General features: G+C 43.4%; 2 protein-coding genes across 5 annotated transcripts in view; one reads left to right on the top strand and one right to left on the bottom strand.

The window, feature by feature from the left end:
* The window catches only part of NSMCE2 (NSE2 (MMS21) homolog, SMC5-SMC6 complex SUMO ligase), a 216756-nt gene extending 205496 nt beyond the window's left edge, over positions 1 to 11260 (bottom strand). For both annotated transcript variants that reach the window (XM_047841705.1, XM_047841706.1), the window contains exons 1-2: positions 11133 to 11260; positions 5522 to 5692 (exon numbers count right to left, since the gene is read on the bottom strand). In XM_047841705.1, coding sequence (XP_047697661.1) covers positions 5522 to 5678 — 157 coding nt within the window. In that variant the 5' untranslated portion in view covers positions 5679 to 5692; positions 11133 to 11260. The remainder of the gene's footprint in view (positions 1 to 5521; positions 5693 to 11132) is intronic.
* Positions 11261 to 11315: 55 nt separating this feature from the next.
* The window catches only part of WASHC5 (WASH complex subunit 5), a 64588-nt gene continuing 47956 nt past the window's right edge, over positions 11316 to 27947 (top strand). The window contains exons 1-7 of one of the 3 annotated variants that reach the window (XM_047841825.1): positions 11316 to 11478; positions 18080 to 18280; positions 19002 to 19147; positions 20089 to 20173; positions 20769 to 20869; positions 23847 to 24036; positions 26633 to 26785. In XM_047841825.1, coding sequence (XP_047697781.1) covers positions 18095 to 18280; positions 19002 to 19147; positions 20089 to 20173; positions 20769 to 20869; positions 23847 to 24036; positions 26633 to 26785 — 861 coding nt within the window. In that variant the 5' untranslated portion in view covers positions 11316 to 11478; positions 18080 to 18094. Of the gene's footprint in view, positions 11479 to 17980; positions 18281 to 19001; positions 19148 to 20088; positions 20174 to 20768; positions 20870 to 23846; positions 24037 to 26632; positions 26786 to 27947 lie in introns of those variants that run through there. The other 2 variants (XM_047841824.1, XM_047841826.1) reach the window with 2 other exon arrangements.

Below are 27947 nucleotides of genomic sequence, written 5' to 3'. Positions count from 1 at the left end.
ACATCCCATTGTAAACAGGAGAGCTTAGCAAACAGGAGAGCACAGAAGCAGTGATTTCCACACATTCCATCGTGCGGAGAAACCATGCAAACCTTTAAGTCGTTACAGCCAGTGGAAGAGAGAAAACCTGGAGGTGTTGGGACGGTTGGAAGTTTCTGTGGTGGGAAAACACAGCAACAGGAGGTGAGGTGAGGCAAACTGCTCAAACCTTCCTCTCCCCCGCTCAAAAAGGAAACTACTCAACTTTCTGACCGAGGAAGCCAGTTGGGAAAGGAAAGCACATTTCACACTTTTTAACCTCCTAAAACCGCCCAAACACTACTGGCCCTCTAGTATAAGGACAAAATGACATATTTTTGTGAACAGAACATGTAAACCTTTTTAAGAGTGGTTTTTAAATGAAATCAACAACAAAAATCAAGATCTGATAACTCAGAGTAATAAATAACAAAGCAGCAGTGTATGTTTCTGCCTTATGACAGGGTCAACATCTATCACTGGCAAATGAATAGCCTGCGTAATTGAAAACGAAGCTAGTGGAAATGTGCGGTTATTCCTCCTTCCTGGAAGAGTTCACCTTGAAATGTAACCTTAATAGGCCTATAGTTTCTCTGGTCTGATACAGTCAGCATGTTTGTTTTCTCAGATAGATGGAATAACTCACGCTCTAAGCTACAAAATGCCAACAATTCAGCGATTTTACCTTTTGCACAATCTTGAACTCCGCAGTCAACAAACCCATCGTTAAGGCCAAAGGCTACCTCATAAGAAGTATTCTGGTGCCACCTAGTGGTGGAAGTTTCCTGCCAACTAGGAAATGATGATTACACCTGGTTCTCAAAGTAAGGTCCATGGACCAGCAGCGTCAACATCAGCATCACCTGGTAACTTGTTAGAAATGCAAATTCTTGGGCTCATCCAGACCTACTGAAACTCTGATGGTGGGGCTGAGCAATCTGTGTTTTAACAACCTCTCTAAGTGGTTCTGACGCACTGAATTAGCTCTTACACAAAAATTAAATGCAAAGCCTTAAAAAACTAGGTTTACAAATTAAAATGCACAATTTCTGATTTTTGAAAACAACTTAATTTTCTACATAGTGGATTCAAATAACTGTATTTGGAGAACAGTCTTCAAAGACACTTATTATGTAACTCATACACACTCAACACCTGACAAACATCAAATTAAGTCCCAACCTCTGAAAACCGATGAGCACCCTGAGGTCTCTGCCCCAAGGAGACCAGGTTCAAATGGAAGATCAGACATATTAACACAGCGAAATACAATATAAATACGAAAAACAACAACAACCGTGAGACAAAGAGAAAACATTAACTGGTTTCAGGATGTCGGGATATGGCATGTTACTGCATTTTAAGTGGAGGCGGAGCTTACCTGGGAACACATGAAAAGCCAAGGAGGTAGACTACTGCCGATTTTTAAATTAAGAGTCAGCTACCCTAATGAGAATAGATGCCACAGAAAAGCTCACTGCATACATCTGCTTTGTGCAATTATGTTATAAAGTAATCAGGAGAAAAGCAGATCTAATGAAGCCTTGCTAAGTTGTTTATTTTCTATTTAGATCTTAGAGAACTTATTTAATTTCTCATACAGCAACTTAAAACACCTAGGATTCAGTAAAAGCAGTCCAAATATTTACTTACAAGTATGCATTTCTTTAAATTCAACTTTATATTATGCCCTCCTTTGGAAAAAAAAGAACCCTGAATTTTAATATCTACTTACTCAAAATTAAAGAATTATATATTTGAAGTAAAAAAAAAATGGATCAGTATGACTGTGGTCCACACAGTCACAATTTAGTGCCATCCCTTACTCTGTGGGTAACTGCAAAACTATCAGGAGGAAAAAAATCAACTCTGAAAAGCAAGTCTTGCAAACCCACGCCTCTCATGTGACAGGTGACATCAAAGACGTTAATAGAGGCAGCATAAGCACATAAAGGAATTTCAAAGACTTGCTCTACTGATTAGTTTTGATTGTGCACTTTTAAAATATTAATTTAGATATGTACAGAGACCAACTATTTAATTCTCACATTTTAAGAGCAACTGCCTGTAACAGTATGAGTTTCTGACAAAACTCTTTTTTTCCTTCTTTTCAAACCCTTCCTTTCCTGGCAGAGAGGAGAGAGGACACAACCTGAGGTACATTAATGTTTTCGAAGGGCCATTCCTAGGGGCACCTGAGTGGCTCAGTCGGTTGAGTGTCTGACTCTTGATATCGGCTCAGGTCATGATCTCGTGGTTCCTAAGATCGAGCCCAGCGTGTGGCTCTGCACGGATAGCACGGAGCCTGCCTAGGGTCCTCTCTTCTCTCTGTCCCTCCCCACACTGGTCACAAGCTTGAGTGCACGTGCATGCACTCTCTCGTTCTCTCTCAAAATAAATAAACTTAAAAAAAAAAAAAAAGGGCCATTCCTCAATTTTATTTAACTAAACTTAAAGGGCTTATGAGAATTCAACTGCTCAAAGATGATATTAACAACACTTTTTTTTTTTTAAATTTTTTTTCAACGTTTATTTATTTTTGGGACAGAGAGAGACAGAGCATGAACGGGGGAGGGGCAGAGAGAGAGGGAGACACAGAATCGGAAGCAGGCTCCAGGCTCTGAGCCATCAGCCCAGAGCCCGATGCGGGGCTCGAACTCACGGACCGCGAGATCGTGACCTGGCTGAAGTCGGACGCCCAACCGACTGCGCCACCCAGGCGCCCCAACAACAACACTTTTGATAAATTAAGTTAGTACTTCTGCCTAAGAAAGCAGAAGAATACACAATAAATTTAAAAATCCGAAAAATAAGCCCCAGCTACCTGAAAAATCTCCTAATGTAAGAAATTTCATTTCACAACTAAGTAAGAAAGAAAGTATTCCCAGGGGCACCTGGGTGGCTCAGTCAGTTGAGCATCAACTCTTGGTTTCGGCTCAGGTCATGGTCTCACGATTTCAGGGGTTCAAGGCCCATGTCGGGCTCTGCGTCGACAGTGATGTCTGCTTGGGATTCTCTGTCTCCCTCTCTCTCTGTCCCTCTCAAAATAAATAAACTTAAAAAATTTTTTTAATTAAAAAAAAAAGAAAGTATTCCCAGAATAACCAACACACTTGGAGAAAAAAGGAGTAGACATGGCAACAGTAAAAGTCAATTGCCTAGATACACATCCTATAACATAGCACAGGGAAAGGTGATCACTTCAAATGAGCTAGAAGTTGAACAAGGACAACCACCTGGTATAGGAAAATGCAACCAACAGGAAACGAAACAATACACATCAGTTCCCTCCAAGTTCTTGGGAACAAGAATCCCCCTTACCAACAAGAGAATTGCAGCGCGGAGTGAGAAATGGTACCTCAGTGATCACTAACATCTCTTTTAACAAAGTTCATTCTAATTTGTGATGAAATTGGGCAACCCAGAAGGGAAACAGAAAGGTGCTAATCTTAGAGGCGAAGAAAAGGAGCATTTCTGTTACAAAGATAATTCATGGACTTTCCCACATGCTCTTCTGTACTTTAATTTGTTCCAATCCAGTCACTGCTCTCCAACATAGTCAACTGCTCTTCTCTCTTATGGCTGAAGATTTTATTATGACTTTTATCCAAGTTAGACTTCAAGTCAAGGTTAAGAACTTTAGAAGGCTACCCACTAAAAATTATGGGTGATTTCTGCTGCTGGCCATGAATGAACTGGTGTGGAGTAAGCCCCCCTGCAGTGAACGACTAGAGAGCTGGATGAAATAAAAACTGACAGCTGCTCTCAGACATTGGGGCAATAGGCAGGGCAGAACTGAGTCCTGCAGAGAGCGAAAAACAAGTTAGGTAAGTCACGCAATTGCCCGCCTCCCTACACAAGAGAGGAGGAATCCAAGCAGGGAATGCAAATCTTCAAGGACCAAGGACAGACAGAGACTAGAGTTCAGGGAGGCTAAGACAACAGGGGTTTTCAAGACAGCACTGGGAGAGAGCTATGCACAGAAAGCGCTCAAGGAATCTGCAGAGATCCCCTCAATCCTAAACTACTAAGAAAAAAATGCTGGGAGCTATACAGTGATCAATTCCCAGAATTCACACAGGATGGGAAGAGCTTCAAATTGCATCCAGTGGAGTGGAGTTATCTCACTGAACCCTCCGGGCAATCAACAGAGACTCAGGAAGGCCTTTGTAACAAGGCAAAATTGGCCCTAAGATAAATCTACACCAACTTGACCTGCACTGACAAAGTTTAGTTAACCTGGAAAGGATTAGCCTACTCCACAAATTACTTTGATGCCTGCCAAAACAAATGCCGTAATTCTTTACTGGAAGACAACAAAATCCAAACACTTAGCAACACAGCGCACACAATGTCCACGTGAAGAAGCAGCAATAGACAAGAGAAGACAGAATTAGCAGATAAGGATATTAAATCAGGTATTATAAATATGTTCAGTATATTCAAGAATATAGAGAAAAACATGAACATAATGAAGAGCGATAGAAGACAGAAATAAGATTCCATTTAATTCTTTTTTATGTCCAGAGATGAAAAATCCGGTATCTGAAATTTAAAATTCACTGCGCAGAATTAACAAGAGTAGACGCTGCAGAAGACAAAACCAATGAACTTGAAGACACAGCAACAGGCACTTCGAGCTGAAGCCAGACAGAAAAAGACCTGAAAAGAATCAACTAGCCTCAGTGACTTACGGGACACTATCAAGCTGTCCAATACACGTGTAATTAGAGTTCCAGAAGGGGAAGGGAGGGGAGGGACACAAAAACTATTTGAAGAGATGGTGGCAAAATTTTTTCTTAATTTGATCAAAACTATAAGCCCACGATCCATAAAGCTTCAAGAACACTAGACACAATAAACAAAGAAAATCATGCAAAGGCAATAAACAAAGAAAATCATGCAAAGGCACATCACAATCAAATCGCTAAAAACTAGCGATATTAAAAACAAAAATCTGTTGCTCCCCTGCTCTGTACATAACATAAAATAAAAACAACCCTAATCCAAAGAAAGCAAATAACATCTTTCTAAATCTTCTGAGTGAAAAATGTTCATCAAAGCTGAACTCTCCTATTTTGGTAGAGGCCTTCCTAGCTGGTACCCCTAGCATAACCTTAGTCTATCAAGCACGAAGACTTAAACTACTGCAAAATAACCTTATTATAATGCATTTGCATACCTTACAGTTCACAAATGTCACATACTTTAGATTGAATGATCTTTGAGGACAGGAACCTTCCTGTTTTAACCTGTAAATTTCTAGTGCAGTTTCTTCTGGCATAGAACTATTTGAAGAAACATGAATAAGTCAATCTCATTTAATTCTCAGTACATTGTTATGCGGTACTTAGAACACAATGAGAAAACAGATGCCCAGAGGGATTAAGTGATTGCCCCAGGAACACTCAAAAGGTGAGCAGTATCTCATATCCCTAGAATGCCTCCACACCAGGTTATCTCAAAGTAAACACAGAAGAAATAAGTTTTAATTGTTACTTACTCTGAGTTTCCACAAGATCCAAGGCAACACTAGAAGCTGTGTCCATTCCAGAGCTGATACAGGATTGGAAGTTTTTCAAAGTGGAGAGAGCAGATTCTATACCACTGAAGGATATAAAACCAGTTGAGCCTGAACTTGAACTCGAACGTCCGGGCATCTTGAAATTGTTACCTAAGTTTTCAAACACAATAAAATAAGATTTAGGGGTCAGAAAAATAACTGCATAAGAAAATAAAACTGCTATAAACATCCATATGAATGTATCTACTATCCCACAAGTGCCACACTATTACGAACATTCTCCATCCCTGGAGGGGACGCTAAAGCATTGTGCTGTCATCTGGGCCACCAAACACAGATGTGCTCAATACAAGGGGAAAGGGTCTTCGTTTTTTAAAGGAGGGAGAATACCCTCTTTTAAAACATTCCTTGGTTCTCGGAAGAATTCAACAACAGCATAGTTTTATGAAACCTAAAACATAAAGGGGTTAGACAAAGTAGACTATTCATCTGATGCATTTTTCTAAAAACTGATAGTAGTAAAAGTAAAATAGTTTAATACAGAGAACTCCAAAATCTGTAGTTGTTAACTTATCTGACATATATGCATATTAAATTCTGAAAACCATACTATATTAAATATAAATTTAAAATGTATATATATAGGGGTGCCTGGGTGGCGCAGTCGGTTAAGCGTCCGACTTCAGCTCAGGTCACGATCTCGCGGTCCGTGAGTTCGAGCCCTGCGTCGGGCTCTGGGCTGATGGCTCAGAGCCTGGAGCCTGCTTCCGATTCTGTGTCTCCTTCTCTCTCTGCCCCTCCCCCGTTCATGCTCTGTCTCTCTCTGTCTCAAAAATAAATAAATGTTAAAAAAAATTAAAAAAAAATAAAATGTATATATATAGATACTGTATAAATTCCTGACAGTCCTCTGGTTCTAACAGATTTATAGACTTGGTAAGATCCCAGACTCTGTCAGTAAAAGCAGAATTTTTCTACATTATAGAGCAAAATATGGAAGCCATATGGAGTAGTGGTCAAGCATGTAGCCTCTAGAACCAGACTATCTCAGTTAAGAGCCAGATTCTGCCATTTGAGTAACTGAATGACTTCAGGCGAATTACTTAACCTCTCAGTGTTTCATTTTTCCCCCTCCTAAAATAGGAATCATCCAGGGCCTAGGTCAAGGATTCCTGTGAGAACTGAATGAGTTAAGGTGTATAATAAAACACTGAAAATAATGCCCACCAGATAAATCTTTAAAAGTGGAAGCAAATATTACCATCAACTTCATCATTGTAACACTGTGAGCGACAGTACAGAGTAGTGCTTACAAGAATGGACAATGGGCAGAGATGCCTGAAAATTCTGTCCCATCCATGCTACTTAAAACTTCACAACCCCGGTTTAGTTGCTTACCTTCTCTATCTTCAGTCTGAAGGAAATTATCTATCTATCTCACAGCATTATTGAAATCAAATATTGTAGTTTTCTAAAATTTGTCTGATCTTAAGAATCAGTTGACATGGTTCTCAAAAACATAGATTTGGGGCACCTGGGTGATTCAGTCAGTTGAGCATCCGACTTCAGCTCAGGTCATGATCTCGTGGTTCATGAGTTCAAGCCCCATGTCGGGCTCTGTGCTGACAGCTCAGAGCCTGGAGCCTGCTTTGGATTCTGTGTCTCCCTCGCTCTCTGCCCCTCTCCCACTCACACTCTGTCTTTCTCTCTCTCTCAAAAATAAACATAAAAAAACTTAAAAAGAAATACAGATTTATATACAGGTACTCTCTCAGACCTACTAAATCAGAGTCCCTAGTGGATACTCTAGGAAACCAGTATTTTTATGAATAACCCCAGATAATTCTTAAAAGCAAACAAGTACGAAGAACACTGAAATAACTGCATCTCAACCCCCACCAAACTTGTATGTTGAGAGCCTAACCCCCATGGTGATGGTATTTTGAGATGAGGCCTTTGGGAGGTAATTAGGTTTAGACATCCTGAGGGTAGAGCCCTCAGGAAGGGATCAGTGTCCTTATTAGAAGAAGAGGAGACACCAGAGTTCGTTCTCTCTCTCTCTCTCTCTCTCTCTCTCTCTCTCTCTCTCTCTCCACCTTGTAAGGATATAGCAAGAAGGTGGCCTACTGTGAACTAGGAGGGTCCTTACCAGTATCCAACCATGCCAGCGCCCCAATCTCCAGCTTCTAGTCTCCAAAACTGTGAGAAATGAATTTCTATTGTTTAAGCCACCAGTCTATGCTATTTTTCAATAGCAGCGGGAGCTGACAAAAACACACAGTGTATACAGGGAATAATATAATCCAGGATAAATGGGAAGTATCTAGCACATGGTAGCTATCCTTATGATGTGCGTGCAAAATTCACATTACGCGAATGGAACTTTACCCTTGCACAGAGCTGGGGAAAACTTCCTTCTGTAATGCTGGAGTATTTCCAGGGAAAAGATTCAGACTGAGAAGCAAAGAGAATGGATGGAGAGGACAGATGGCGTAGACGCACTTTTCCCTGTTTCTACCACTATGTACAGCTGAGCACATTAACTCACAGGACGGCAACCCGCCTCTACCTCCACCCCAAAGAATCATCAGGACCAAAATGTCAATCACGCAGTGGTTGAGAAACCCAGGTTTAAATCAACCTCCACTTGGGAGTCTTCCCCAGTAAGAATAATCTCTTTGTTCCCTGAACGTATGATTACCAAGAAAGTTTAAAACGAGGTTTCTTGAGTTCTTCCCAAGCATGTTATTTTGCCTCCCCTAACAGACCTTGTCTTAGGCCATTCGGGCTGCTGTAATAAAACACCAGACTGGGTGGCTTATAAACCACAGAAATTTCTCTCTCAGTTCCGGAGGCTGGCAAGTCCAAGATCAAGGTGCCAGCTGGGTTGCATTCTGAAGGCCCTCTTCATGGTTCATAGCCCCCAGGCCTTCTCAGTCTTCCTCTTCACAGGTCGAAGGTGCAAGGGAGCTTGAAGAGCCTCTTTTACCAAAGGCACTAATCCCATTCATGAGGGCTCTACCCTCAAGACCTAAGCACCTCTCAAAGGCCCCACTTCCTAATACCACCACACTGGCATCAGTATTTCAACATATGAATGGGGGAAGGAGAAAGACAAAAACATTCAGCAGGTCTAAGATTCGCTTCAGGCAGGACTAGTTATTAGCTAACTTAAAAATACTGTTTCTGGGGCACCTGGGTGGCTCAGGCCGTAGAGCGTTGGGACTCTGGCTCAGGTCAGGATCTCACAGTTGGGGAGTTCAAGCTCCACATCCGGCTCTGTGCTGTCGGCCTGTCAGTGCAGAGCCTGCTTCAGATCCTCTCTCCTCCTCTCTCTCTCTGCCCGTCCCCCACTTGTGTTCTCCCAAAATAAATAAATATTTGTTAAAAAACGCTGTTTCCCCAATCAACAAAACTAAAAGGCAACCAACGGAATGGGAAAAGATATTTGCAAATGACATATCGGATAAAGGGTTAGTATCCAAAATCTATAAAGAAGTCACCAAACTCCACACCCAAGAAACAAATAATACAGTGAAGAAATGGGCAGAAGACATGAATAGACGCTTTTCCAAAGATGACATCCAGATGGCCAACAGACACATGAAAAGATGCTCAACGTCACTCATCATCAGGGAAATACAAATCAAAGCCACACTGAGACACCAGCTCATGCCGGTCAGAGTGGCTAAAATGAACACATCAGGAGACTATAGATACTGGAGACGATGTGGAGAAAAGGGAACCTTCTTGCACTATTGGTGGGAATGCAAACTGGTGCAGCCACTCTGGAAAACAGTGTGGAGGTTCCTCAAAAAATTAAAAATAGAACTACCCTATGACCCAGCAATAGCACTGCTGGGAATTTACCCAAGGGATACAGGAGTGCTGATGCATAGGAGCACATGTACTCCAATGTTTATAGGAGCACTTTCAACAATAGCCAAATTATGGAAGGAGCCTAAATGTCCACCAACTGAGGAATGGATAAAGAAGATGTGGTTTATATAAACCATGGAATACTACTTGGCAATGAGAAAGAATGAAATCATGCCATTTGCAGCAACATGGATGGAACTGGAAGGTATTATGCTAAGCGAAATGTCAATCAGAGAAAGACAAGTATTATATGTTTTCACTCATATGTGGATCTTGAGAAACTTAACAGAAGACCATGGGGGAGGGAAGGGGGAAAAATAGTTACAAACAGAGAGGGAGGGAGATAAACCATAAGAGACTCTTAAATACAGAGAACAAACTGAGGGTTGATGGGGGGGTGGGGGAGAGGAGAAAGTGGTTGGGGGGCACTGAGGAGGGCACTTGTTGGGATGAGCACTGGCTGTTGTATGGAAACCAATTTGACAATAAATTATATTAAAAAAAAAAAGTTTCCCCGGAGGGCCCCTGTGTGTTTCAGTCAATTAAGTGTTGGACTTCAACTCAGGTCATGATCGCTCAGCTTGTGGGTTTGGGCCCATCAGCCTCTGTGCCAACAGCTTGGAGCCTAGCCTGCTTGGGATTCTGTGTCTGCCTCTTTCTCTGCCCCCCCCCCCCGGGGCTCTCTGTGTCTCTCAAAAATTAAAAAAAATTTAAAAAATTTTTAAATACTGTTTCCCTCTCTCATCTTTCTGTACAGCACAGTGGTAAGCACAAAGCAAACAATTTACAGACACTATATTGACCTTTAAGCCCATGGGGACCTGTAGGAGTCCAGCCAGAGCTGTATCTCCCTTTACAAGATGCAAGGATACTTCTTTCTTCATGAAGCCTTCTCCTAGCCATACAAGCAATTGCCTGCCCCACCCCCGCCAAGCTACCACTATCCCTCCCTCTCTCTCTCCATCACACACACACACACACACACACACACACACACACACACACACACACACACAATTATAAAACTCATCACAACTATTCGTTCATGAAGCCTTCTCCTAGCCATACAAGCAATTGCCTGCCCCACCCCCGCCAAGCTACCACTATCCCTCCCTCTCTCTCTCCATCACACACACACACACACACACACACACACACACACACACACACACACAATTATAAAACTCATCACAACTATTCGTTCACGTGGCTACCACTCCCTCACTCTGGGAGCAGCTTAAACTAGAACTCTGACACGTTCTACAGCATGTAAAACAGCTCCTCTCACAAAACCGGCGATCAATAAAGAACTGAGATTGACAACAATAACAGCAACCACCATTTCCCCATAAACGGGTGCTCCGGCGCTTCACTCTCATTATCCTAATCCTCACAACCATTTATAGGAGAGAAAAGGAAACTGACACAAGAGCTTATTTAAACGACCTGCCCGAGGCCCTGCTTCTAAAGACAGCTCCAACTGGATTAATCTGCACCAAGAATTCGTGATCAGTTCCCTACCAGGGCAGAAGGACGGAGAGATGGCGTCTCGGGAAGGGGGGCAGCCTGCCCAAGCCTCACTGCTTAACGTGCAGAGCCAGGACCGTATCCCAGGTGGACGGACCCCAGCTCAGGGCACCCGCGGAGGGCCCGAGAGGGAGGCGACACCTCCCGCCACCCTCGCCATCGCCACCCCTCGCTTCTGCCTTACCTGGATGTCCGACCCAGCTCTCTCTGGCTGCACCCGGACTGCCCCCACCCGGACCCCAACTCCTTCCTCAACTCCCTTCTCTAGTCGCTGAAACCGCGAGCGCGGGCTCCCGCGTCATCAGCCGGCGCCGGCGAACGGTCACATGACGCCCCGCCCTGCTCTCCGCCCCTCTGATCATGTGACCTCCAGGGGAGCCAGAGGCGGAAGCGGGGGTCCCGCAGGCTGGCGATCGAGGGCTGCGTCTAGAAGGGGACGCGTGCGGAGAGGGCGGCGTGGGGACCCAGGTACCAACCCAGTCCGCGATCGCCGGCCCTGCACGTGCGCCCTGGCGTGGCCCGGATGACAGGTGAGTTGGGGCGGGACGCGCCCTCGATTCGGTCCCCCGGCCCCTCCCCAGCCCCTGGCCGGGCCGCGCTGGCCGAAGGGGCGTCTGCGGCGTGCGGTGCGGTCTCGATGCGGAGCCCGGCTTGGAGGACTGAGGGGCCTCCTGGGGCGGGGCCGCAGTCCAGGCTCCTCATCTGCACTTAGGTGGACAGAATTTTCCACGCCGCCTGGGCGCTTTGGGAAGTGATGTTCAACTGCTTGGCCCGCATCTGTACCTTCCAAGTTTCCAGGAGCCGTGCTGGGTAGATAGTGTTATCCCTCCGTTTGCCCTCGAGAAAATTGAGTGGTTCGCGAAGTCTCGTAGAGTCTGATGGACCCGGGTTTGAATTCTGGTAATGCCGTGGGCTGCGAGTTGGAGCAAGTCATTGTTGCTTTCTGCACCTTAATTCCCTCACCTGTGTCATGCTGGTGCCAGAGTTCTTTGCATTTCTCAAAACAGTTCCAAGGGTCCTGACTGGTATGGTCGCACGGTCGAAAACATAAGTCACAGAGCCGGTAATGGAGCCGGGTGTCCCGATTCCAAATGCACGGAGCTTACTCCAACATAGGTGATGGAGTCAGGGGAAGGAACGGAGAGGTCTTACTGGCCCACGACCAGGAGCACCTCCCGTTTCTCTTTCTCCTGTCCCTTCCAGGATTTATGAATGGGACTAGAGTGATCAGACTCATTTTAGAACTTTTCTGGAAGAGATTTGTCGGTCACTTTTATCTTGGTCAACAACCATTATATTTTGTTTCTGATAATGGATAGGTGGAGACCAGTGCTTCCTTTTTTATGGAACTGACATCTTATGAAAGGATAAAAATAGACCTGTGTTGTTTTGTCCTCTGAGTAGGGCAAACAGCGGTTTGTCCCCGGACAATTTTATTTCCTTCAGAATTCAGTTCTGTACTTACTCGGTAATTGGTATAATGATGCCATGCTGCATTCTTGAAACATGTTGTCTATTGTCTAGGATTACTTTCCGAACTGTAAACCACAGTTCCATACTAAATTCTATTTTTTTTAACATTTAAAAAGTCATTTATGAGTGTATCTAGTACATATTATTCATTCTAATCTAAACACTCACTTTCAATCCTTCATGTGTTTATACACACAAATTTACCAAATATACACACATATTGACCATTACTAATAGTTTCAGGATGGTTACTTTTGCATAAAGCTAAACATGATGTAAATTTCAAATAATTTTTTAATTTTATTTTTTAATATAATTTATTGCCAAATTGACTTACATATAACACCCTGCGCTCATCCCAACAAGTGCCCTCCTCCATGCCCATCACCTATTTTCCCCTCTCCCCCAACCTCCTCCCCCCACACTAATTTCTTAAAAATAAAGTTACAGCTACTTTTTGGGTGCTTTATAAAAGAAAATTAGGAAATTGAGTGGGATCTCTGGTTTCATTTCATGCCAAATAGTAATGCAGCATATATTGAGAAGAACTGGTCTTTATGAATGTTCTTCATCTCTAGCAGCAAAAGAACCACTGAATAGAAGATTCAATATGGGTTTTTCTGCAGTGTTTATTTGCACCTCACTCTAGAGTGATTTTTTAAAACTCTCAACCAAGTCTTAGCACCTTCTATAAAGCCACATAATTCTGAAATCACTGCAACATGATTAGGCATCTTTAATGTTGGTTCTTAGATTCTGTTCTTTAGGGCAAGTGTTTCAGCCAACCTTGGGGTATTTACCAAATAATGTAACCAAATAATATCTTGAATGTTGCCAACAGTGGAAGGATTTAAGGATTACAATAAGCAGCAGATACACAAAAGTCTTGCCATGTCATTATCCCAGGCCTAAGCTAACCTGACCATGTGCATGCAGGTGCTGAGTGTATCTGTTCATCTTTTTTTTTTTTTTTTTTTTTTTGCTTGGGCAGGGAAGGGAAGAAGGCAGGTAATCGTGTTTTGCTTTAAAGATGCTTTCTCGGGGCGCCTGGGTGGCGCAGTCAGTTAAGCGTCCGACTTCAGCCAGGTCACGATCTCGCGGTCCGGGAGTTCGAGCCCCGCGTCGGGCTCTGGGCTGACGGCTCAGAGCCTGGAGCCTGTTTCCGATTGTGTGTCTCCCTCTCTCTCTGCCCCTCCCCCGTTCATGCTCTGTCTCTCTCTGTCCCAAAAATAAATAAACGTTGAAAAAAAAAAATTAAAAAAAAAAAAAAAAGATGCTTTCTCCATGGTCCCATTGTCTGGCCTGTGTTGGTATCCAGAATCTGGTTGCAGTTACAGCAGTGAAACATAGCTTGTCCACTTTGCAGTTGTGTCTGGAGTTTCTTCCTGCTTAGACCTGGTATCCCCAGACCTTAGATCCTTCTGGGTTAGTTTGGTGGTCTTCAGAGGACTTCAGTGACTTTTTCTTTCTCCCCCTCCCCCCCCCCCCCATTTGCCATTATTTCCTCCTTTTTCTTGTCTCATTTTCCCAGCCACACCCATTCAGTGCAAAAAAAATGGAGTGAAATTGGGCCGCCTGGCTGGCTCAGTCAGTAGAGCATGTGACTGTTGATCTTGGGGTGAGTTGGAGCCCCACGCTAAGGGTAGAGTTTACTTTAAAAGAGGTAGAATGTGGGGCGCCTGGGTGGCTCAGTCGGTTGAGCGGCCGACTTCGGCTCAGGTCATGATCTCGCGGTCCGTGAGTTCGAGCCCCGCGTCGGGCTCTGTGCTGACAGCTCAGAGCCTGGAACCTGTTTCGGATTCTGTGTCTCCCTCTCTCTGACCCTCCCCCATTCATGCTCTGTCTCTCTCTGTCTCAAAAATAAATAAACGTTAAAAAAAAAAATTTAAAAAAAAGAGGTGGAATGCAATTATCTGAAATTCAGCCTATCAGAGATCAACGTGCCTTCACAAGTAAACATCATGAGAAAATGAAAGGCCTTGTTAATAATTTATGCCTTAATGTATATTAAAGGATACCCTCATTGGAGAGAGTTCTAGACAACTGTAATGGCTTCTTAGCAGTCCCTGCTCTTGGAGCAACCCCATCCACTTCCTCTGATCTGTGCTTCTATCCTTTGCTCACTCTGCACCAGCCACATCAGCCACTCTGCTGTTCCTGGAACACATCTAGTGCATTGCTGACCTGGGGCCTCTGCATTTACTTGTAAATCCTGCCTGGAATGCCCTTCTCCCAGATCATCGCTTATTGTAAAATAACAAACTACCCCAACACCTAGTGGCTAAGACAAAAGACATTTATTGTCTTACAGTTTCTGTGGTCAGGAATCAGTTGGTGTGGCTTAGCTGGGTGCGTTCGGCTGAGGGGCTCTTGGGAGGTTGCAGCCTAGCTGTGAATAGATGCTGTCATCTGAAGGCTCAGCTCGGTTTGTGGGGGGGAGTCCCTTTTCAAGCTCATTCAGGTGGTTGTTGGGAGGCCTCTCACTCCCTCATCACAGGGCTCTCTTACAACATGACAGTTTGCTTTCTCCCAGAGCAAACAAGCTAGGGAACGCGCCCCAGCCAGAAGTCACAGGTTTTTTGCAATCTAATCTCAGAAGTGATGTCTTTTACATCTCCCATATTCCGTTCTTTAAGAGATAGGAAGCCACACTCAAGGAGAGGGGCCTCCACAGGGCATGAATAAGGGGAAGGAGGGCCTCAGGGACTGTCTTAGGGGCTTCTGACAACACCCAGATACCCTTACTGCTTGCTGCCTCACTTCCTTCTGGTCCCTGCTCAAATATCTTATCAGAGAGGCTTTCACAAACTAAAACAGCACACGCTCCGTCTCTTTATCATGCTTTTTCCTCCCCAGCAATGATCACAGGCTGATACCTAATGTATTTATTTGTTTATTGTCTCTTCCCCACTCCCAATAGTATGCAGGCTTTATGAGAGAGAGCAGGAACTCAGTTTTGTTCACTGAAGTAGCCTCAGGTCCTAAAACAGTGCTTGGCACATAGTAGGCACTAGATGCCTATTTACTGAATGAATGAATCTGTAGCATTAGGAATGCTTCCACCTACAAACAATCCCAAAGCCAACTAGCAGTAAATAAAGCATAAAAACAGTTCATTTTACAAGGATTACAGAGATAGGTGGCGCAACAGTTGAATCAAGGAGCCAGTCACCTCAACAAGAATTTAGAGTCTTTCTTTCCTTCCAAAGCACAATCTGCAGGTTTGGGGCCTTTTTTCTCTTAGGCTCATCACCTCATGGTCTCAAGGTGGCTATTGAAACTTCAGACAAGACATGTTCATTGGGCCACATTCAAAGACAAGAAGAAGAGGGATAGAGGAAAGAGAGAAATTTCATGTGCTTCTCTCCTTATCGCAGGAGGGGAAAAAAAATTTCCTATCGGGTCTGCCGTAGACTACCTCTTACGTCTATTTGGTCGAAACTGAGTCACATGTGTAGCCTAGATTCGGGGGCAATGAGAAAACAAGGATCCACCTGTTCTGTCCTCTATAGGAAAAAAGGGAAAGGAGGGAGGGAATTATTGTTGGAGAGTCAACAGCATCCTAGGAAATGAAGACATTTCTAAATACTGAATCAATAAGAAGAGCCTTATGAGAGGAAACAAGAAAACCTTTAAGGGTTACACAAAAGATAACTACACGAGGTAGCTCAGCGCGAGTGAGCTTTGAAAATATGTGACAAGGGTTGGGGAATGTTTTGCTGGGGCTGCAGAGGAAGCCCTCTCCTGTCCAAAGTCTTTCCCACATTCTGGTTTTGCGTACAGTGAAGTCCTCACTATTTTACTGTTTACTTTTTGAGTCCCTGCAGCCAGATTACATATGAACGTAAACATTGGCATGGATATAAAAATGGTAATGATCACTTGTAAGATGAGTTCCCTTGCAGATATTCATGTACTAAAGAGTCTCTTGGGCTGAATTCTTATTTTTGGTGGTCACTCTTCTTTTAAAAAATTTTTTTTTCAACGTTTATTTATTTTTGGGACAGAGAGAGACAGAGCATGAACGGGGGAGGGGCAGAGAGAGAGAGGGAGACACAGAATCGGAAACAGGCTCCAGGCTCTGAGCCATCAGCCCAGAGCCCGACGCGGGGCTCAAACTCACGGACCGCGAGATCGTGACCTGGCTGAAGTCGGACGCTTAATCGACTGCGCCACCCAGGCGCCCCAATGTGGTCACTCTTCTTAATGCTAATGTCATGTCGATAGGACACAGTGCCAGTGCAAATGTTAGGAAGTACACAAGCCTTCACGAAGTTGAAAAATAATTCAGGCCTGCATGAAGCTGACCCAATGATGACTTAGCTAAATTAACAAGTAGAGGAGAGCAATACAGCGAAGATGATGACAAAATTAACACTTTCAAAGATAATGATTTGAAAAAAGAGTTGGAAGAGGCCTTTGGGAAAATGAATGCTGCCTCGAAACATTTTTTTTGTTGTTGCAAAAATTACCTTTTTCTAAGATCATGCTATGAAAGTCAGCTCTGAAGTACAAAATATGTATTATCAAAATTACAATTTGGTGAGATCAACTTTCAGCGCATTCTTGGTATGTCCCTTGAGTTAGTACGCCCTTGTTGCAACTTTACTCTAAATTGTGGGTAAGTACGGAACTTACTTTCATACGTTTTAATTACATCATTCCGAGATACCTTTCTAATCAAAACTTTCCCACCGCTCAGTATGAAACATTTGTCTCTAGCGTCACTCAGGAGTATTTCTCAAGTATGTCTTACCCTTGATAACAAGGGCCTCCTATGTTTTCCGTATGAGAAACACTTTTTTCAAGGTGGCTCCCTCACCTAATTCGAGTGGATTTGAGGCACAGTTATCTTTTCCAGAGGTAAGACAACTCCCGTAAGGACAATTTAATAATCAGTGCCCAACATAGGGCACATTGGAACCGCGATGCTCACTGGCTCCTGCCAGCTGCATCAGGTCCTTTCTCACAGAGAGAAGTGAATAAAGGATTGAAAACAGGCCAAGACAATGAGAAAGAACGAAATCTGGCCCTTTGTAGCAACGTGGATGGAACTGGAGAGTGTGATGCTAAGTGAACTAAGCCATACAGAGAAAGACCGATACCGTGTGTTTTCATTCCTATGTGGATCCTGAGAAACTTAACAGAAACCCATGGGGGAGGGGAAGGAAAAAAAAAAAAAAGAGGTGAGAGTGGGAGAGAGCCAAAGCATAAGAGACTCTTAAAAACTGAGAACAAACTGAGGGTTGATGGGGGATGGGAGGGAGGGGAGGGGGGGTGATGGGTATTGAGGAGGGCACCTTTTGGGATGAGCACTGGGTGTTGTATGGAAACCAATTTGACAATAAATTTCATATATTGAAAAAAAAATAAAAAAATTTAAAAAAAAAAGAAAACAGGCCAAGAGTGTTCACTTAGCAAAGTCCATCCACATGGAACACCGGAAGGAGTGGACAATAAAGGCCCTTCCCTCATGTTGGAACTCATGCATGTGTTACATATGCTCCCTTTAAAAATGGAGATTTTTTTTTTTTTTTATATTTTCCTTTTGGGATACAGGTCCTTTAATGGAGCAGCCAATCTGTCAGCAGACCTGGTTTCATCTAATGATTTACAGACCTCAGCTCTGAAGCCAGTGAAACATTTCCTCCCGGCCAGGCACTCATCCGCACGATGTTGGACTTCCTAGCTGAGAACAACCTGTGTGGCCAGGCAATCCTAAGGATTGTTTCCTGTGGTAATGCCATCATTGCTGAACTCCTGAGGCTCTCGGAGTTTATCCCTGCTGTGTTCAGGTTTAAAGACCGAGCCGATCTACAGAAATATGGAGATATCATCTTTGATTTCAGCTATTTTAAGGTAACCTTCCTCCATAGCATTTTGAACACTATCTTTCCTACAAAAGCATGCTTTCTCTGGGAAGCGTGGGACCCTGAGAGGCTAAGTAATTATGGAGAAAGAGTTAAAGAGGAAAGCTTTTATACCACATTTAGCGTCAGCTAACTAATTTGAAAATAATATAAAGGTGTTGTGTGGAAGCCCTAACATAACATAATCACACTTTTAAAAAGATAACTTTGGTGAAACGTATTTTACAGTGAAGGACCCCACACTTAAAAGCTTGCCGATCATGGTTACAATCCAACTTTGTTTCTTTCAAGGGGATTCCGTATCTAGGCGTCTGTTATCTCTGTTCCTTTCTGTTGCTCCTCTTTCAATTTCTCATCCCCTTTTTCAAGCATAGGAACAGATTTTTAAAAGACTGTTTAGAAAATGTTACCAACACGGGGCGCCTGGGTGACTCAGTCGGTTAAGCCGCCGACTTCGGCTCAGGTCACGATCTCGCGGTCCGTGAGTTCGGGCCCCGCGTCGGGCTCTGGGCTGATGGCTCAGAGCCTGGAGCCCGTTTCCGATTCTGTGTCTCCCTCTCTCTCTGCCCCTCCCCCGTTCATGCTCTGTCTCTCTCTGTCTCAAAAATAAATAAAGGTTAAAAAAAAAAATTAAAAAAAAAAAAAAAAGAAAATGTTACCAACAAGTATGCTTTTATTGACGTTTCACATGAATGTGTTTTTCTTCTTAGGGTCCAGAGTTATGGGAAAGCAAGCTGGAAGCTAAGCCAGAGCTACAGGATTTAGATGAAGAGTTTCGTGAAAACCACATAGAAATTGTGACCAGATTTTATTTAGCCTTTCAAAGTGTGCATAAATATATTGTAGACCTAAACAGGTATTAATTCAGTAATAGCTTATTCTGGGGGTAAATAGTGCAGAAGGAACGTGCCAGAGCGTGCACGCCTTCCTGAGTTCCTCTCCTACTGTGCGTAATTGTCTTTTGCTTCCAGTGGCACTTGTCACCTTTAGTATGTTAGAGTGTTGTTATGCTTTCCTGCTCTTGTGAAGCGGTATGATAACCTCGGCTTGTACTGAGTCATGGCTTTCTTTCTTTTCTTTTTTTTTCTCATTGAGGCGTAGTCCACGCATAATGTTTACATTCATTTCAGGTGTGCAGCATAGTGATCCGGTAGCTCTGTAAGTTCTGCGGTGCCCACAAGTAGCTACCGTCTGTCGCCGTGCAGCACCCCCTTCACCCCTGGGACTCCATAACTGGAAGCCTGTACCTCCCTCGCCCCTTCCCCCATTTTGCCCACCCAGCCCCCACCCCATCCCACTCCCTCTGGCAGCCGTCAGTTTGTTCTCTGTATTAAGCCATCTGGCTTTCCATCCTGTAGCTTATGATCATATTTTAGCATCTTCTTTAGGAGAAGTGGAGAAAAAGCTTATTTTTATAGCATTAGTAACCGTAGCCTGCCTTCTCATCCCTAACTACCCAGTATTTTCTTCCTTTCAGCCCTTAAGAATTCATTACTCAGCAGTTTTTAAACTATTCCACGTCTTTATAACATTACTTCTAAGATACTTATGATTCATAAATCGGGACTAGAGACGGTTCTTTCTGCTTAGAGTAGCCAGTGTTAGCAACCTGTGGCCCTAACCACTGGGAGTTCCATTTCACGAGTCCATTCTTAAAGAGCATGAAGGGCCACAAACGTTTGAAGGCCAGAATGTCTGGTGTCTTGTCTTTATCTTTTAAAAATCTTTATATTCCTTCTTCAAAAGTGGTCATGTTCTCATTAGAATGAATAACTTGCCCTGGGGTTTCATTTCTAGATATCTAGATGATCTCAATGAAGGTGTGTATATTCAGCAAACCTTAGAAACTGTGCTCCTCAATGAAGATGGAAAACAGCTTCTAGTAAGTAATAGTAGCCACTTAAAATAGAAAGTCAAGAATGTCAACTTTTTTCCCATACGTCCCAAAGACATACAAAGTACCCTTCTTTAAAGGGAAGCAAATAAACTGACAGTTCTCTTCTAATCAACAATATCTGAATTTAGGACATAGTAGACTGAGCAGAATTACAAGTGAGTGGAAGTCATGGGGTGGTTGTGAAAACTTCCTCGGTGCAGTCCTATCTTCTTTATCTTCTGCATCCCAGACCTGTAGCCTTGGAAACTAGTACGTGATAGTCACTTAAGAAAAGTTCATTAAACAGGTAAAGGGTTTAGAGGTATTCATAATGTTGGGACTCCATTTGGGGCCCCAAGCGAAATACCAAAAATAGGCCAATTGAAAGGTAATCACTGCAAATTAAAATTTATTTCCCATAAATTTTTCAAAGCCCATTCTGTACAGAAGGTGAGAGCCTTTGGGAAAATCTGCATTCTCCTTGTAATATGAAGCCTTTAGGAGGAATAGGAACAAAGTGATTCTTTTTAAGCCTCGTCAACTTCATTCCATAAGAACGTAGACTCCTGTGAGTTGGGCCATTGTCTTTCTCTCTTCATAGTGTGAAGCACTGTACCTGTACGGAGTCATGCTGCTGGTTATCGACCAAAAGATCGAAGGAGAGGTCCGAGAGAGAATGCTGGTTTCCTACTATCGATACAGGTATCCCAGGGCTGGGACCGCACCCCCCAAAAGCACTGCTATTGGTAAAATGAAGTAGTTTCTGTACTACTTTCGTCGTAAATGGCAGCGGTACGATGTAGAATGAAAGGCGTGAGATTCTTCTTTCTTCTGAACGTAATGGAGAAATGTAACAATTACTCTAGATTTGTATCATTACCATAATAATAGATTGTATATCATGTAATCTATATATTACACTTAAAGGAGCCTATGTGTTTTAGATTATTAGAGACACATAGATCATCATGTCCACAATAATACCTCAGTTTTTGTTTTTTTTTTTTAAAAAAGGAATCTGAATTTTCTTTATCTTAAAGGTAAATTTGGGAATGTTGGAAGTCTAATGAATGTTCTTTTTTTTTTTTTTTTAAGTTTTTAAATATTACACCTTGGCAGATGTAGGGACATGAATAAATTTTCTGGTGTCATTTTTGGTTTGATGACTTTGGAAAGCTATTTCTCAGAGTTAGGTGGGAAGTGAATTCTCACCTGAATATATGTGGAAACAAAACAACAGCACATATCACAATCACGTGTTTCGTATGTCTGTCCGGGACTATGACTTTAAGGGGTAGGGTCTTTAAATCAGAAGCCACCTTAAAGTTCTATAATTCCAGTATCTACCACACAGATTTCAACGTGCTGAGTTAATGAGTCAAAATCTGGATGTAAGGTCAATATTAGAAAAAGTCAAGGGGTGCCTGGGTGGCTTAGTTAAGCGACTAACTCTTAGAGATTTCAGCTCAGGTCATGATCTCATGGTCTGTGAGTTCGAGCCCAACATCAGGCAGAGCCTGCTTCAGATTCTCTCTCTCTCTTTCTCTCTCTCTCTCTCTCTCTCTCTCTCTCTGCCTCTTCAACACATGCATGCTCTCTCTGTCTCTCAAAATAAATATATGAACTTTAAAAAAAATAAGAGAAAAAGTCAAGATTTGGGAAGAAACAAATGATAGGCAGGAATCAGCAATGTGAGCTGAAGATGTGCAGACTGGAATTAACATTCTTTTTTTTAAACATTTATTTATTTATTTTGGAAAGAGAGCATGCTCAGGGGAGGGGCAGAGAGAGAATCTCAGGCAGGCTCCACAGTGTCAATGCAGAGCTTGATATGGGTCTCAAACTCATGAACCATGAGCATGTCCTGAGCCAAAACCAAGAGTCGGACACTTAACCGACTGAGCCACCCAGGCGCCCCTAGAATTCACATTCTTAAACTTACAAATTGGGACAAAATAAATAGGACAAAGGGGCAGATCCTCAGCAGAAAGGGATTGTTGGGGACATCATCTTTTCAGCGACATCTGCTACTGCTGCCCCTTCATTGCAGGCTGCTCAACTAGCCCATGTACTTAGGTTCATCAGTATGTGAGGAGAGTGTCTGCAGCAGACATAATTCATTCACATCAGTTTGACCATGAGGTGTTTTATCATCCATGTTTTTAAAAATGGACTTGAATTTTTTTTTAATGTTTACTATTTTTGAGAGAGAGACAGCATGAGCAGGGGAGGGGCAGAGAGAGAGAGAGGGAGACACAGAATCTGGAACAGGCTCCGGGCTCTCAGCTGTCAGCAGAGAGCCTGACGCAGGGCTCAAACCCGTGAACCGTGAGATCATGACCTGAGCCGAGGTCTCACTCTTAAGTGACTGAGCCACCCAGGCGCCCTTTAAAAATGAACTTTGAATGCCCTTGTGTCTATTTCCAAAAGTACCTGGAAAACCAAAAATAACAAATGACATAAAGAAGGAGAAAAAAGGGTTCGCTCATCAAGGCCAGCTTTAACAATTCTGCTTTGTCCTTTTGGGTACAACAGTGAATTCATTAGAATGTGAGGACCCATTACTGAAGTGACCCTGAACAATCGCCAAGTCAGAGTTGTGGGAAAGGAGATTATTGTATCAAATAGGAGGTCATCCTCAAGTCTAAGATTCTTTGAGTCTGAGGGATTACCACTCCACACCACCCTGAAAATCACAAATGTTTTGATTCAATCTCTGTAGAAGGTACACCTTGCCAAGGGAAAAAAAAACAAAAAACAAAAAACGATGATTATATATCCCACTTTATGTTGACATAATCTTTTAAAATTATTTTTTAGCCGGGGCGCTTTCATTCGGTTAAGCATCTGACTTCGGCCCAGGTCATGATCTCACGGTTCATGGGTTTGAGCCCCATGTTGGGCTCTGTGCTGACAGCTCAAAGCGTGGAGCCTGCTTCAGATTCTGTGTTTCCCTTTCTCTCTCTCTCTCTCTCTCTCTCTCTCTCTCTCTCTCTCTCTCCCTCTCAAAAATAAAAAAACATTACAAAAATTTTTTTAACTATTTTTTAACTTATGAAATGTGGGTACTGGATCACATTCTTTATCTACAACTCTGAAATCCAAAGAGCTCTCAAAGAAAATATATGCATGTCTACACACACATGCGTGCACATAGTAACTCCCCTGGCAGCAAACTCTGATCTCACCTGAAGCCATTTGGAGTCAAAACCTGATCAGTCAAGATCGGGGGCTATAGATGGTCCTTATTTATCTCATTTGCATGACAATTCATAAATTTTGCTGCAGAAATATTAACGTGTGCTGATCACGTAATGCTAATTGAGACCCTACTAAAGTGTTGTATACGATCTACACGCCATGTTAATTTCTTACATTTGAAAAACGCAGCATTCTGAAACAAATCCAGCCCTAAAGATTTTAGACAAGGGATTGTGGACCTCAACTTTAGAACTAACTATACATACATGTAAGAATCCGTCTGGTAAGTTTGCTATAACAGGCTTTTTGAAAATGCAATTGTGAATCTCCGGGGACATAGATTGACCAGGAGTCTTATGTAAAACTACATGAAGTCAAGTTATGATGAAATTCTGCTCTTTTGGACTTTTGAGTTTCTAAGCTGTGTGGTTTGTGTGGTTTGTTTGGCCCTTTGTTTCCCATTGTGAACGTGGTTCAGCGCTGCTCGATCTGCTGATTCAAACATGGATGATATTTGTAAGCTGCTACGAAGTACAGGTTATTCCAGCCAACCAGGAGCCAAAAGACCACCCAACTATCCTGAGAGTTATTTCCGGAGAGTGCCTATCAATGAAGCCTTCATCAGTATGGTCATTGGTCGACTGAGATCTGATGATATTTACAACCAGGTGGGGATCAAATCTACCAACATCTTCGTTGTTTGAAAGATTGATTTCACTTTCCTCCTCAGTTACTCCTTCCCTTCCTTATTCCTCAGAAGAACAAAAGCACCTAAAAAAGCCCAAACTTTTTGAGGTCTACTATAGTTTGGTAGAGGAAAAAGGGATAGTAACTTGGGAAGAATTTGAGATTTCAGGGAGAGGAGGGGATTTGAACTATATTTGGAAAAAAGATCATTCTCTCAGCCATTCATTCAACATAGAGTTACTGAGTGTGTGTTACATGCCTGTCCACAAGCTGGGTGCTGGGAGGCCATCGCTGACAAAGACAGGTCATGGTCCCTGCCCATAATGAGCTTGTAGCTGAGAAAAGAAGACAGACAAGTAAAGGAATTACTGTAAAGCAAGGTGAGTGATAGCTTAGGGGAAGCACAGGGTGCCACGGAGCGTACAACAGGAGCAACAGATTGCAGCAGGTGGCGAAGGGGACGTGAGGTCACTACGAGGAGGCGGCTTGAGCAGGGCCGTGAAGACCCTGTGACATTTAGAAGTTACCTCCCTTTCCTCTCCAGTATGTGTATCGCTCATATAAGAGGGCACCAAGGAAAATTACCACGTGACTTCAATTTCCTGAAGAAAACCATAATTTTAGGGGCACCTGACTGGCTCAGTCAATAGAGCATGTGATGCTTGACCTCAGGGTTGTGAATTCAAGTCCCCACATTGCATGTGGAGATGACCTCAAAATAAAATCTTCAAAACAAAACAAAACAAAAAAAGATACATAATTTTATGTATCAGGTATTTTTCTTACCAAAGAATTGGACCCATAACAGCCGGGTATCATTTGTCACAGAGCACAGCTGCCCTACCCAGTTCTGCAAGTACCCGGTTAGTTTTCTTTATGAATATCATAAGTATCAATAAAAGAGGTTTGTGTGTGTGTTTTAAAAACGGCTCAAAATCAGGAGCCACCTGCAGATACTGGGTCTTCATAATTTGTTGCCATTTATTGAGAATTCGGTACCAACCAGAATCCTAGTTGATTTTCTTCATGAACTGTTCTCTCTCTCCTCAGAACAGTCCTGCAGAGTGGACAACATTATCCTCATGTTGCTGTTGAGAAAAATAAGGCTTAGGGCGCTTCATAATTTTTCACAAGGTCATGTAACTAAGTATCAGAACCCGAATTTGAACTTGGGTCTATACGACTTCAGGGGCCATGCTACTTCTCACTGCCTGTCTTTACCCCTTCTGCCTCGTATGGGGTCCATCTTGTCCGTGTCTTGAGGCAGTGAGTTTCAGTTTTCTCTTGCCCCATGACCGTACTAACACAGGGCCTCGGCTGTGGTATGCTGTGTACCCACCCCACTCGCTGCCCAGCACCTGCCCCGTCCCTGGTCATGGTGGGTTGGACAGGGGCAGTCACTTGACCCAGGACGGATCGGATTCCCTGTTAGGTGATTTGGAATGGGGCCCCAGAAACATCATCTGCACGTGGGTTTACTCCTCACATGCAAAATTTGGAATTTGGGGGCAGCCCCATTCTCCCACGTGTAGATGAGAGGAGCAAGGGAGAAGGGGCAAACACATCAAGGGGTGGAAACGGTGAAGGCTTTGTGGCCCACAGCTCCAGACCCTTCCTGTAGCTCGGCCACACTCCTGCCTGTGGGTTCCCTGCCACGTCGCCATGTCCACCCTCGTAGCATTTTCCTCCCTTTGTGTTTGTGGTCCTTGAGGTGACGCATACTGTGTGCAGCCAGGTCACCGACCCGTGTGGTGATGGAGCCCTGGGATGCACCAGCACCTGAAAGGCAGGCAGTGGAACACCCAGCAAAGCAGGGCAACAGGGGTGGCGTCTGGGAACCTTGAGAGAACTGAAGTGAGAGTGTGAAACAGAGGCTGTTGGAGCAGCGTGATTGTGAGGTGACGAGTGACTTGGAGAGATCATAGACGATGGTGCAGGGCACGTTTCAGGGAGCTGTAGAATGAACAGGAAGTGAGAAAATGGGGACCGGGTGTGGGGTCTGTCAGTTCTGAAAGACTGTCTGTGATAGAAAGACCCAGAGGGGCGCCTGGGTGGCTCAGTCAGTTGAGCGTCCGACTTCGGCTCAGGTCATGATCGCATGGTTCGTGGGTTCAAGCCCTGTGTCGGGTCCTGTGCTGACAGCTCAGAGCCTGGAGCCTGCTTTGGATTCTGTGTCTCCCTCTGCCTCTGCCCCTCCCCAGCTTGTGCTCTGTCTCTGTGTCTCAAAAATAAATAAACGTTAAAAAAAAATTTTTTTAAGAGAGACCTAGAAATGGACAACTAGCAGGAGACATGGGGGTAAAACATTTTTCTCCTCCTGAGGCAAAGACTTCAAGTTGCAGTTGAGTCAGGGGCTGGAGGGAAGAGAATGCTGTGTGGTTAGCAAGAAGAACGGCCCTGGTTGTATTGTACTCTAATGAGGCCACAGTCTGAGGATCGCATGCGGGGTCCAATTCCCAGAGGGGATGGACTCTTGAGAGACTGGGACGTCCTGGAACCACATCATTTACTGGGCACGTGTATCAGTTCACAAGTCACCAACAGCTGCCTCTTCAGGGTGTTGTCTCTGTGTTGCAGGTCTCCGCATATCCTTTGCCAGAACACCGCAGCACGGCCCTGGCCACTCAGGCCGCCATGCTGTACGTGACCCTCTACTTTGAACCTGCCATTCTTCACACCCATCAAGCGAAAATGAGAGAGATTGTGGACAAGTACTTTCCAGACAACTGGGCAAGTATCACCATTAGTCTTTTTGTCCTCTGGAATAGTCCTGTTAGGGAACCAACTCTGCGTTCTTTTGGCCTTTAGCCCAGAGATCAGAATGTTGTAAATGAGACATTAAGTCACATTGGCGAAACTACTCTAAGTGTGTGGAGAATCTCCTGAATCATGACATGAGGGAGTAAGTCAGTAAAACTTGGTGAAGAGCCCATGGGTTTGTTTTTTCTCTCTTAAATGGATACTCTGAAGGTAAAACCCTATATTGAAATGTTCTCGCTTTAGCTGCTGAATTGTAACTGTTTCACATGCAGTAAAACATACTTTCTTCTTTTCTAGTTTATGAATCTAAGCTTGCAAAATTAATCTGTTACTTTACGAATAGGAGTGTTACTTTAATAATAAGTTTTATCTATCTGTAAGCTAACGTTGATGGGGCTGTTAAAGTTTATATTGTTGCAGAGATGTGCTTGTGACTTTTTAACATTGTGTCACTCAAAACTCAATTCTTTAAAAAAAAATTTTTTTTAATGTTCATGTATTTTTGAGAGAGAGACATAGAATGTGATCAGGGGAGGGTCAGAAAGAGAGGGAGACACAGAATCAGCAACAGGGTCCAGGCTCCGAGCTGTCAGCACAGAGCCCGATGCGGGGCTCGAACTCACGAACCGCCAGATCATGACCTGAGCTGAAGTGGGACGCTTAACCTACCGAGCCACCCAGGTGCCCCAAAACTCAAATCTTAAAAACATAAGGCTGACTTGACGTACTCAGTGTAGATGAGATGTTCTCCTTGTACGTAGAGGTTTTGATAAAGTACAGTGAATTGGATCCTGATCTCAGGGAACAGATTCTGTTTCACTTCTTATCAGTCATTGAATCACAGACTGTGATTAGGGAGCCTGCAGTGAGATGTGATGCTTCCTACCCACGAACGCATCATGCTTATAAGCTAGGAGCTGAGCAAACAGGAGGAAAACTCTGATAATCTGGTTTCATTTGCTAAACATAATAAAGAGTTTCGACCATAGTGCTACAATGAGAAACAGTAACACATTTAGTGTTAAGGAAGGTCAAAACCCACTTATGTGAAGCTTACAAGAGACCCTCCTGAAAAACACCCCTGACATGCTAAAAATGAAAGAATTTAAAAAGCGAGTGAGATGCCAGGCAA

The sequence above is a fragment of the Prionailurus viverrinus genome, chromosome F2 (assembly GCF_022837055.1).
Source record: "Prionailurus viverrinus isolate Anna chromosome F2, UM_Priviv_1.0, whole genome shotgun sequence".
In the NCBI taxonomy this organism is placed as follows: domain Eukaryota; kingdom Metazoa; phylum Chordata; class Mammalia; order Carnivora; family Felidae; genus Prionailurus; species Prionailurus viverrinus.
Note: the sequence above shows the minus strand (reverse complement) of the source record. Positions and strands in the feature narration are given on the sequence as shown.